This window comes from Oenanthe melanoleuca, chromosome 3, assembly GCF_029582105.1.
Source record: "Oenanthe melanoleuca isolate GR-GAL-2019-014 chromosome 3, OMel1.0, whole genome shotgun sequence".
NCBI classification, from domain to species: Eukaryota; Metazoa; Chordata; class Aves; order Passeriformes; family Muscicapidae; genus Oenanthe; species Oenanthe melanoleuca.
This window is the reverse complement of record NC_079336.1, coordinates 58,113,672-58,124,698: the sequence shown is the minus strand read 5'-3', so window position 1 is coordinate 58,124,698 and position 11,027 is coordinate 58,113,672. Positions and strand designations below refer to the sequence as shown.

The 11,027-nt window shown below is 36.2% G+C and overlaps 1 protein-coding gene across 6 annotated transcripts in view; it reads right to left on the bottom strand.

The window, feature by feature from the left end:
- Positions 1–4,744: 4,744 nt before the first annotated feature.
- Positions 4,745–11,027, bottom strand: part of ZDHHC14 (zinc finger DHHC-type palmitoyltransferase 14) — a 91,360-nt gene continuing 85,077 nt past the window's right edge. For 3 of the 6 annotated variants that reach the window (XM_056486268.1, XM_056486266.1, XM_056486267.1), the window contains one exon: positions 4,745–6,005. In XM_056486268.1, coding sequence (XP_056342243.1) covers positions 5,604–6,005 — 402 coding nt within the window. In that variant the 3' untranslated portion in view covers positions 4,745–5,603. The remainder of the gene's footprint in view (positions 6,006–11,027) is intronic. The other 3 variants (XM_056486270.1, XM_056486271.1, XM_056486269.1) reach the window with 1 other exon arrangement.

Here is an 11,027-nt window from a genome sequence, read left to right as displayed (position 1 = left end):
ACACCTAAATACACACAGGTAAGTTACATCAGCTGTTATCAGCTTTGGGTTTGAGGAGATTTAAATAATAGTTGGATTAAACTTAGTTCTGTTTTTCCAGGTTTTCAGAAGTGGCAATGTAGCTAACATTGGGAAGCTCATAAAATACATCAAGATAACACTGCTATTAACATTTTGCTGCTAGTGGAACAGACTTCGTTATTTACTGCAAACTAAATAAATCTCTGTGGGACAGATCTTTCCAGTTTTTAAACCACAAACTTTATCTAGCCTGTAGTCTTAATTCAGATTTGCACAAGTGTCACAGAAACTCTTACTGAATTCCAGGCTTCATGTTAAATTGGTGAGACTACTGCTTAGGAAAACACTTCACTAAAGAGTGAGCAAATTTATTGAAGCATCACCAAGAAACACTAAACCATCCTACACCTTCCATTTTTCTAAGGCAACGGCACTTCTGGTATGGAAATACAGAATGCTAAAATGATTAACAGTATGAAAATTCAAAGTGCTAAAGCAACTGCCACTTTTATTATAGTGTCTCTAGATTCCTGCCAACTTCTAAGGAGCCAAGACTTCACCTGTTTTTATATTTATAGATGTATTTTCAAAATGGAAATCGAAAAACATGTTAAGGGAGAGGAGCTCGAAGGCAATCCATCTTCTCACATTTTCCTTACCATCTTCCTACAATTACCTTCTCCCAAAAGTCTGACCTTTTTTTTTTTTTTTTTTCTAGAATGACTTTTAAGAGATTTCTCAGAAAAAAATATGAATACCAATGAATAATTGTCGTTTTGGGTTTTTAAAAAATATTCTTTGATCAATATTGTCAGCTGTCCTATTTTTTTTTCCCATGAGGCTTTTTTGTTTATATCCCTTCCCTCCACAGCTTACAGGTAATTCTTCTTTTCCTCCATGTCACCTGATAATCTCTGTTCTGCTTTCACTCAGTCTTCTCCCTTTCATCTTCTTATTTCTGTCCTCTCTGACCTACCTTAGAAACAAACTCCTATTTAATCTCCTTAGAACTTCCAAAACTTGTTTTCCTCCCCAACTTGTCTTGTTTGTGGTGAACTTTCAAATTGTATAGTTGAATGTTAACAGAGAGCTGCCTTCTGGTGATGAAACTGAATTGCTGCAACGACTCATGGTTAATCTAGATATCCACAGGTTTAAATAGCTCACTTAATCTCATGAGCCTTGTGGTAGCCCAGGCAATGCACTCAGATGTCAAACTGCAACATCTTTACAGGCAGGCAATCTAAACCAGGGAGCCCTGACCCAGATGAATCCTGAAATCTAGAACAGCTCTATTTAAGTGAGCTAAATCCACATGCAACTGTCTAAAACACATTTCATTCATATTTTGGGCCTAGGAGTACTTGAAACTGTGTTGAAGTATACTACTTCATTTCATGTCAGTCCCTGAAACAGGATCATTTGGGCAGCAACTTGCTTTTAAAACAAAGGCTCAGAATGGCTCATGGTCAAGCACACCATGCTCAGCTTCAGAGCACCACTGCTGATAAGCAGGGGAGGGGAGAGAAGGAATAAGTCAACAAATACATGACAGTTCCCACATATAATTTAAACCAGAATATAACAAAAGTAAGGACTGGATCTCTCTACAACATTGCTGAGTTTTTTTCAAACTGTATTGAATTTGGGAACTAAAAGACAAATAGAAGCTCAATTTTGTTGGTTCTCCAGTGAAGCCCCTTTGTTTAGGATTTTGAACGCTGGGCAACCATTTAGTTAATGTGAACTGTTACAATCATTGAAAACACTGAAAAAAAATCTGCATTACCACAAGTTGGTCATCACACTTGTAAGACATGTCTTATAAATTTGTCTTACCCATGTCTTATGTCTTTGGGTTTATGAAATCAGTTTGCTTCTTCTGGGAGCATTCACTAGAATCAACTGCAAAAAAGCTGATCTTCCATCTATAAGATTATTTTTAAGCAATGCAGAAATACATCTTCCTTTATCATGAGTTCACAGAAAGGGATGAAAAGTTGCAAAAGGATGTATTATAATATAAAAATACAATAACACTTGTGCATTTATTACATTACTGTTTAACTGCTATGAATGTAGAACTCCCTTTCAAGACAGAAATGTCTTTGAGAACTTACAAAAATAAGAGCCTTTAAAAATTTTATGAAGCACTGTATTTCATCCTACAAAGAAGATTATATAGACAACTAGAAGGGGAAAATACTAGTAAAAAACCCCCAAAAAACCAAAGCAGAATAAATACTTTAAATCAGATAAACTAACCAGTTTTTACACATTCAAACATTTTAAGAACAAAATATTTACTCTTCTGAAAATACCAATTTTTATTCTAGATTCATAAATCAAACATGAGAAGAGCCATTTTATAGTAGTATACTGTCACAGAAAAAAAAAAATAGAAAAAGCCCTGTGCAGTACTCACAAGGATTATAATTTTGGATCCTTAGTGTGCATGCTCAGTAATCATATTTCCAAATAAAAGATCAAGAAGCAAATCTGCAGAGAAGGTGATGAACAGTTACTTTGCTGACTCATTCCAGATATAAACACAAGTTCCAACACAGGGAGTGCCCAGAACTGAAGACAAGTGTGATGGGGGTGAGGGGAAGGGACCAAAAACCCTGTTAGAGGTACCTTTTTGATCAACCTGCTGCTGAATCACTGACTGCTGTCAGTCAAAGGCTGCAACTACGGATCCGGATGCGTTAGGACTTAGTTCCAAAGCCTTCCAGCAGATGTCCTCGCAAGGCAGGCATGTCTGGGAGGTTCAAGATGTCACCATTTAAAACAGACAGATGGGGAGGAAAAGAGACTTAAAATAGGGGTGACATAAATGTATAAATGAATTCAAAGTATTCGGTGTATTCTCAAAAGTCAAATTTGAAAACATAGGCAGCTTATCTAGAAAAAAGGAGTGTCATCTTAAAAATAAAAGAAAGTCACCTGAACAAGTACATTTGAAGCAGGACATCTGTTTCCACCAATGTTTTGTAATTCTTACACTTCACATGTAAACAAAACAGAAGGTTCAAAAAATGATGGTGAAAAGCAGGAGAAGAAAGCAAACAGCATAAAGACTCTAATCCTGCCCCCTCCCTTCCCTTTCATGTTAAAACTGACACTAATTTTATCGTGCAGAGAGATTTCTTCAGTATTCCCTAGTGGCAGTGATACACAAATGCTGTCATGAAGTTGGTATTCTTGGAAACAAAAAATCCATCAGCTATTTCAGGGAAACTTAAAAAGAACAATTTCCTTAAAATAATCATTCTCATCATGACTTGTACGAATGGAAAGTTTTGATACCACATTAAAATTATTTGACTTGCCCTTCTAAGTCGTGAGTAATGCATCCACAGTTAACTATCCACAGACACCTATGAGAGAAGAGAATGATTCATCAAATACTGGCCTACTAACCCAAAGCTGGGATTCTTTACCCAGGTCTATCAGACCAGTATCTCCAGCCCTCAATCCACTGCCTGCTTTAATGCAGATGTTCAGGGCTTCATACCCAAGAAGTCGTGTCAGGGAAAGGGGAAATCAAGATGAGCATCACTGACTTCTTCAAGAGCAGACACAGAAGTGCTGAAACTCACAGATTACTGGGAGACCAGCCAACTGGGACATGTCAGTCACCACACTCTGGCTGGTGGAAAGAACTGCAGACTGTCCCAGCTTCTGGAAAATGCTGGGAGGGTGGTTACAATAGCAGGGACAGACTTGTCTGCCAGACCTTCTTCAGTGGCTCAAATAACTGGGACAGATTTGTCTGCCAGAGGTTCTTTGGTGGATCCATTATGGCACTTACAGACAGAAAGCATTGCTATACTCTACACACTGAATTAAGTCCAAGCTAACATCATCAATTTTAGAAACAGACTGCTCATGAAATTATACAGGAGTAGGGATTTTGTCAGTATCTTGTCTGAATTTTCAATAGCATGGGTGAATGATTTTCTGCAGGCTGATTGTTCTCAACTTCAATAATAAAAGGTAAAAGAAAAAAAAAGATTTTTAGCTTGGAGTCAGTGAACGACCACAATCAACAGTACAGAACTATTACATTTCTTAACTGGCAAATGCTTTCATGCCATAGAAACATCACATAAAGCTCATTCTGCATGTAATTTGTCCTAGGAAAACAAGAATCCAGGTTCCACACCCTGAAAAGCAGGTAAATACAGTATTAAAGCTATTACAGGTTTTCAGCTTAACTAAGGTTCTCTTCAGCTGTCACAAAAAATACTCATAAAATTCTCTTCAGCTTTTTAGTTGTGCTTTACCTAAATAAGCAAAAAAAAAAAAAGCACAGAAGAATTCAATGAAATCAAGATTTCCATTTAAAATATCAAAGGACAGATATAAATGACCAATTATGACTGGGAAACAGCTACAGACTTTTAATCATATAAGATTATTTCACTAAGCTCTCTCTTTCCTTGAATCTTAAGCCCCTCACCTTCCAGTCACACTGAATTGCAGTGCAAGCAGAAGTTAATTCTACTGGTTCCAAATAAAGACCTCCTATGGGAACAAATGCACAGCTTAAACAAAGCCATAAAAAAAGGTGAAGCAATCCAAATTGTAACCAGTCATTCCTCCATCGCTCTAGTTTTAACATGTACACGTATTCCAGTCAAATCTTAATAAACTTTGTCAACAAGCCATGATTTCCCCCTCTTTCCCCTTGAAAACTGTGCAAGGATAACTGTACACGTCCACGAAATAGAGGATGTCATTTTTATTGGAGGTCCACAGGTAATCGTATCACATTAGGGAGTGGAAGAATCTTGTGGTATGGCACAACACAATACCTCACTTAAACACTTAAACAGAAGGTTAAATGATATGCAACATGATCAAATCAGTAATTCATCGTCTTCTAGGCACCACTGATTAATTTAAAATAAAATTTAATAATTTGAAAAAATATAGTCCATTAATTTGTTTGTTGTACTGTCTTTAAACGAAACAGCACTTTGAAAGTCACAAATAAAAAAGCAGCACTTTCTCTTAATACCAACACCACTGTAACACATACTGTAGCGTGGCATGCAAATCCACATCTGCAGTCTTTTGTTTTGTATTAACAAATGGAATGGCAATTTTCTATCTCAAATATTGGTAGCATAACAGCATAACAATCTGTAAGTGCAGATCATTCTGGCCACAGGTGTGGTAAGCCATAACAAGTGTGTATTACAAGAGCATAGAACACAGAGCATGACACTTACATCCAGGAATCTCTCTCTTTTGTACTGTACATGGTGTTTGTTACAGGCTGACTTCCAACTTGCTGTACCCAAGCTTCAGGAAACAAGATTATTGACCTTTTCTGGTTTTATTTGAAAGTAAAATGCAGTCACCATCAAAGCACAACCGTTAACAACGTGGTCAAAAAAATGCCATAGCTCCACTGAAAAAAAACAAACTTGTCCTTTTAGTAGATTCCATTAAGTGATAAAGTTTCCATTACAGGCATGTTACGAAGCCTTACAGTGGTACTGCAGTGTCATTCCTGTTAAGCACAGATTTGTATAGACACCAGGAAATGGTGTGATGTTCAGAAAAGCTGTTCAGACTGAGCTAAGCTTTACAAGACCACGCACTGAGTCTTCATGCAGTGAGTCCTGGCTGGCCAGACTCAGGACGTGCATCGTATGGCTGTGTGTAATAGGACTTCCACTTGGCAGCATCCCAGGGGGTGACGGAGCTTCTTCAGGAGTGAGAAACTGATGGCCTTCGTGCTCCTCTTTTAATGGTATGATGTCTGTCAAACCTGAATCTGAGGTGAGATTTGGCATAGAAGATGGTGGTGTCGGCTGCCCTAGAGTCAGAGTTGCACAAGGGCCGCTGATAGAAGTCTTTCCTGGTAAAGGGAGCTCTTCACTAGTTATGCTTGGCTCACTCTGTAGGAGAGGGGTGGCAGCAGCCTGCAAAACGAATTTAGTGCTCTGAATGCACTGATCTTGGTCACACTGTAGAATGGAAGGGTGTCAAAATCATATAAGGCAAAAAAAACAGAAAAAAAAGGGAGAATATGGATAAAAAGGTATGGAAAAGAATGGGATGTGAAGAGAAAAAAAGAAAGCCATTAGTATCATTCCATGGTTAGCCACCCAAACATCCCATTGCATGCTGCCCAGGAAAAAAAGAAAGGCATGCATAACTGAGCCAATGCTTTGGATTATTACCAAAGTAAACTATGATATACATCCACAGTGTTCATTTAAAGGTTCTTTAAAAAAAACTAGGCAATTTTCTTCTTTTAACTGATCTTCACATGTAGGAATTAACCTACCACAGAGGTTTTCCAAAGCAAGAATTCTTTTGACACAGATGTCTTACATGGTTAGTAATAAAGCTCCATGAGTAAAATCTTTCCCTCCTCATGATTTAATACATGATATATAAATTCTAGAGAATGTCCTATACTATACTCCAGAGGATGTGTAGAAACAAGGCAGTATTGCAGAAGCATCGACATCAACCTTAATGATTTTTAGGCTGTTTCTTGATTAATCCTGGCAATGCAACGAATCAAGGTACAAAACACAAGTTTTTCTGGCAAGCACTGTTTCAATAACAAGCCAAATTCAGCATTATATAAATCCAGTTAAGCTCAGCGAGTGTTACCAGAAATGGTTTTTTTTGGCTCTACACCATTCCTAAGAACTGTTTATAAAAATTATCCCCCATCCCTTGAGATGACAATACAGGTATGTATTTCAATAACGTCCAGCTTGCTAAGCGGGCAGTATACCTACTGCCAAATTAAGTTTCTTTAAGAAGAATTGGCATGATTTTTGAGAGCCTCTAAGGAAAAAAAAAATTCATAGCCTGATCAGTTATAACATTGCAGTTTTTCAAAATAATGTTAGATTCATTTGCCATAGTACAGTTCTGCTGGGTAAGAAAAACACTACAATCAGTGAATACAACTACAAATGCAAGGAAGGAGATTTGGAGGCAAGCAAGCAGAATAAAAATCTATCCAGAGGTAAGACAACCTATTCACTGTTATTTCAAGTATTCTGTTAAAGCACGACTGACTTCTTAGATTTTTATCAAATTACTACATATTACAGATCCATCATCTATTCAGATATTCCTGATCATAACCATTGTTACTAACATTACAGCAAATCCCTAAAATGCCCATTTTAGTTTAATAAGACACTGTGATACAGTCTCCAAAATCTTATGGGAAGACTTATGCCTCCTTTATTATATGATGAAAACCATGACTAACAGTGCTTCCTCTGTTATTTTCAGGTTCTCCAATTTCATCACTGAATAGCTTAATGATGGATGCACACACCTAACATTCAGCAAGTGTGCAAGCAGACTACTTGGTCATAATAGACAGGCAGTGTTTAAAAGGCATCTAAGTGGTTTAGGACTCCCAGACCAACCACTTTTGACAGGCAGAAGCTCAATCCTTACTCAGGTACATATTTCCAAGACTTCTGCTTTCAGAAAGATAAATGGACTGACCTCCTGTTACATAAACTGAGTTCATATAAATTGCAAACAATTTTCCCCCCACAAAACTATGAACAACCCCAGCCAAACAACTGAAGTGGTTTCCCTATCATTTCAGAAGGATTACTCACAGCCTTAAAGCCCAAACCTTACTTAAGTACCTTACTAAGAAGAAAACTGTCAGCATCTTTTAAAGTCAAGCTTTCAAATAGTAATTCAGTTCGAATAACTCATTCTTGATTACTATCCTGTTATTCACACCTGCTTATTTAAATTAAAACTTCAACCAACCTTACTGTGCAGACCTTAAAAATATGTTAACTGAGTTTTCAAACTTCAAAAAGACCAACAAAACCTATTTTCTCTGAAAGGCAGTAGCCAAAGAACAAGATAAATAACAAAGCAATGCTTATAACCACTGGGGTACACTGAAAACAAATAATGTTAAAAGCTGACTTACTGCTTTAGTGAACCTTCAGCTCTGATCTTCAAAAGGAAATCATTAACATGTTCCAGGCAGTACAAGTACACTGCTTTGTATTAGCTTAAGATAATTTACTTGAACTCATTGTATAGTCTGAATTAATTTTCTTCCTAGAGAACTCTACTGCATTTCAGTTAAATTAATATCAAAAGACAAAGTAGCCTCATAAAGCTCCATTAAATAGTGTTATAAACTTCAGGTGCTGTATATCTCTTCATTTTCCATGCACTTGTCACTTCCCTAAAGCCTCTCCTTTTATTTAGATAAATTTCAGGTTTTCTTTTTCTTGTCTGTTCAACAGTGATCAGCATGAAATCCTTAGGAAAATACAGGCTGTAAAGAGCTTTTGAAAAGAACTATTGCAGAAAAAGTATGTGTGTTCTACGAGGCTCTCAAAAACATCTATAAAAACAACACATAATATACAAGTAGACTATTCTTGAGTCTAAACAGCCAACACAAAACTAAAACAAGGAAGTCAGATTTGTTACAGAGTTGGCATGGTGGTTTTTCCTAGATTTCATTATTTCACTCTTGACTGAATGAAATTTAGGGCAGGAAGTCTTAGCTGCTAGTAATCACATGAATTATCCAACACCAGAATTTCAAATGAAACAGAAAAGCCTATGATTTTAAGAAAAAGGAGGCTAAGCATTGAAATCTAAATAACAAAAATCTACTTCAGAAATTATTTCACCAGCATCTTCTTATATCAGATATGCTGATTTTATTTTTCACTTAAAATTTCCACTGCTTTAGAGAAACAGCAGATTCTGAAGGTAGGACAAGTTTAATAAGTTCTACAAGTACAGAAGTTCAACTAAATATATGACAGAATTTTTTAGATATCTATTTATTTCCACATAAAAAGGCACAAATTAAAGCAAATTGGACAAAACCTAGAATTCTGAGTTTATTCCACAAATAATAAATACAAACAACTAAGGAATTTTTCTTTCCTGAAGAAAATCTGTTTTTTCTAAGCTACATAGAAAATACGTGATAATGTTGTACATGGCAATATATTTCTAAATGTGATTATTTTGAAATAATCAGAATTATTTACTTTAAATATTAAATAAACTTAGTTTAAAATTTCCTAAATTCTAGTAACATTCAAGAATTGTTACAGTTCTCAGAAGATGGAGAAAAGCAGGTAGAATAGTCTCACAATCTCTGAATAAAGTATAGACAACACAATTCAGAGGAGGTTTACAGTGGTATGAAGTTACAGGAAGGCTGCTGAAGTACCGTATTTTGGATACAACAAATGGGTAAAGAGTGGAGGGACAGAGCAGATGTAGGATTTCACAATCAAAATCAATGTATTGTAGGTATTATGCCACAACTGAGCCACAAACCCCACCAAGTCAATGGCTTCACTATCAAGGAGACCAGTGCATGAGGAGTAGATCCGTGAAGGGAAACTGAAGCCAAACGGGAAACTACACTTGGGCCAAAAATTTTACTTCAGATTGGAGACTGTTTGTTCTTATGGACTGAAAATCTGAGAACACTTACAGCAACTTGGGTGCATTCCAAAGGTGTATCTTCTAAAATAAATATAATTCATGTGCTCCAACACTGCTCTGAGATGTAAATAAAAATGCAGTAAACATGCACTATCAAAAGAATTGCTCCTAAAACATATCTCAATCCAAAGCAAAATGCTGAAATTGATTTATTTGAATGTGCCTGTAACTCATTTTACCTGTGAGGTAAAATGCATTAATAAAAAACCTCCATCAACCTTGACTGTGGTAATGTTGACTTGGTAAGAACCCTGAGCTCTCTTTTGGGCATCTGGGAAGTACATCAGTCAATATAAAAGGAAACACACTCGCAAAACTCCCAGCAAAATGGGGCTGAGGTCCTTGCCAATTCTGTTACTGTCATGATAGAAATACTTCCTCCTAATCATGAAAATACGAAAAGCAAAGGAAAAGTACACTAGGATGATCAGAGTTAATGTTCCCTGAGTCTACTGGATCTACTTCCAGATCAGTAACAAATACTTAAGTGAACATGTGGGAAAAGACTTTCTGCACTTATCACTGGTAATAAACGTAGTGCATGCACTATAGTTCCTACAATTTTCAGTAGTACATACACATAAGAAAACACTTTAAAGAACTTAAATCCAGGGAAAAAAAATGGAGAATTAGAAACAAGGGAATTTGGTACACATGAAACTATGTATACATTGAAGAGATTCCCAGGAATGCAGGAATGTAAGGAAATTTCTTAAACACAAGCAAATAAACCTGTCCTGACACAGAGTCAAACAGAAGCCAAGTCTACCATTTTGTAAGGCATCAGAGAATTCCTAGAGACATTATAGTAAATATAAACCAAACTAATTCCTCTAAAATCTTCACGGAGTGAGACAAATCCTGTGTTTCCTCCTAACGGATCACTAACGAATAAAACACCCTATATCAAACCCCAATAATCAACTCCAGCTTTTAAGATAAAATTAAGTACTACAATGGTCCAGACCCAAGTAGTGGTAATTGATGGATTTATGGGTAAAAACCAACTTTTTTCAGAACTCAAAGAAAATAAACTTTAAAGTGAATGAAAAGGAATAAATTACAGAGAAAATTATAATTTCATAATCGGCAAGATACTACTCGTCACACAAAAAAATTCTTAAGGAAAATACTTGGGTAATCAAACTCATGCTGAACTCATAAAAATTTTCAGCAACAAAATGCAATAGGAAAATACTTTGGAAATTACCAGATCTGCAGATTATCAGCTCCAAGTGACCATGTTTTACATGTAGATAAGGATATTAAGAAGTTGGCTAACGAATTTACAAGACTATTTTCAAATTATATTGGAAAAGAAATCAAAAACACTGGGAATGCACCGGGAAAATAATTGTATGCGCTTCCAGCCTTCATGGAAGTAAATATAGATACAGCTTTTATTAAAACAAGTTAGATACTATGGAGAGTACATGAGAAAAACCTCTTCTATAAAGATCTAGAAAAACCCCAAAATCACAGTATGGGTCTATCAAGCA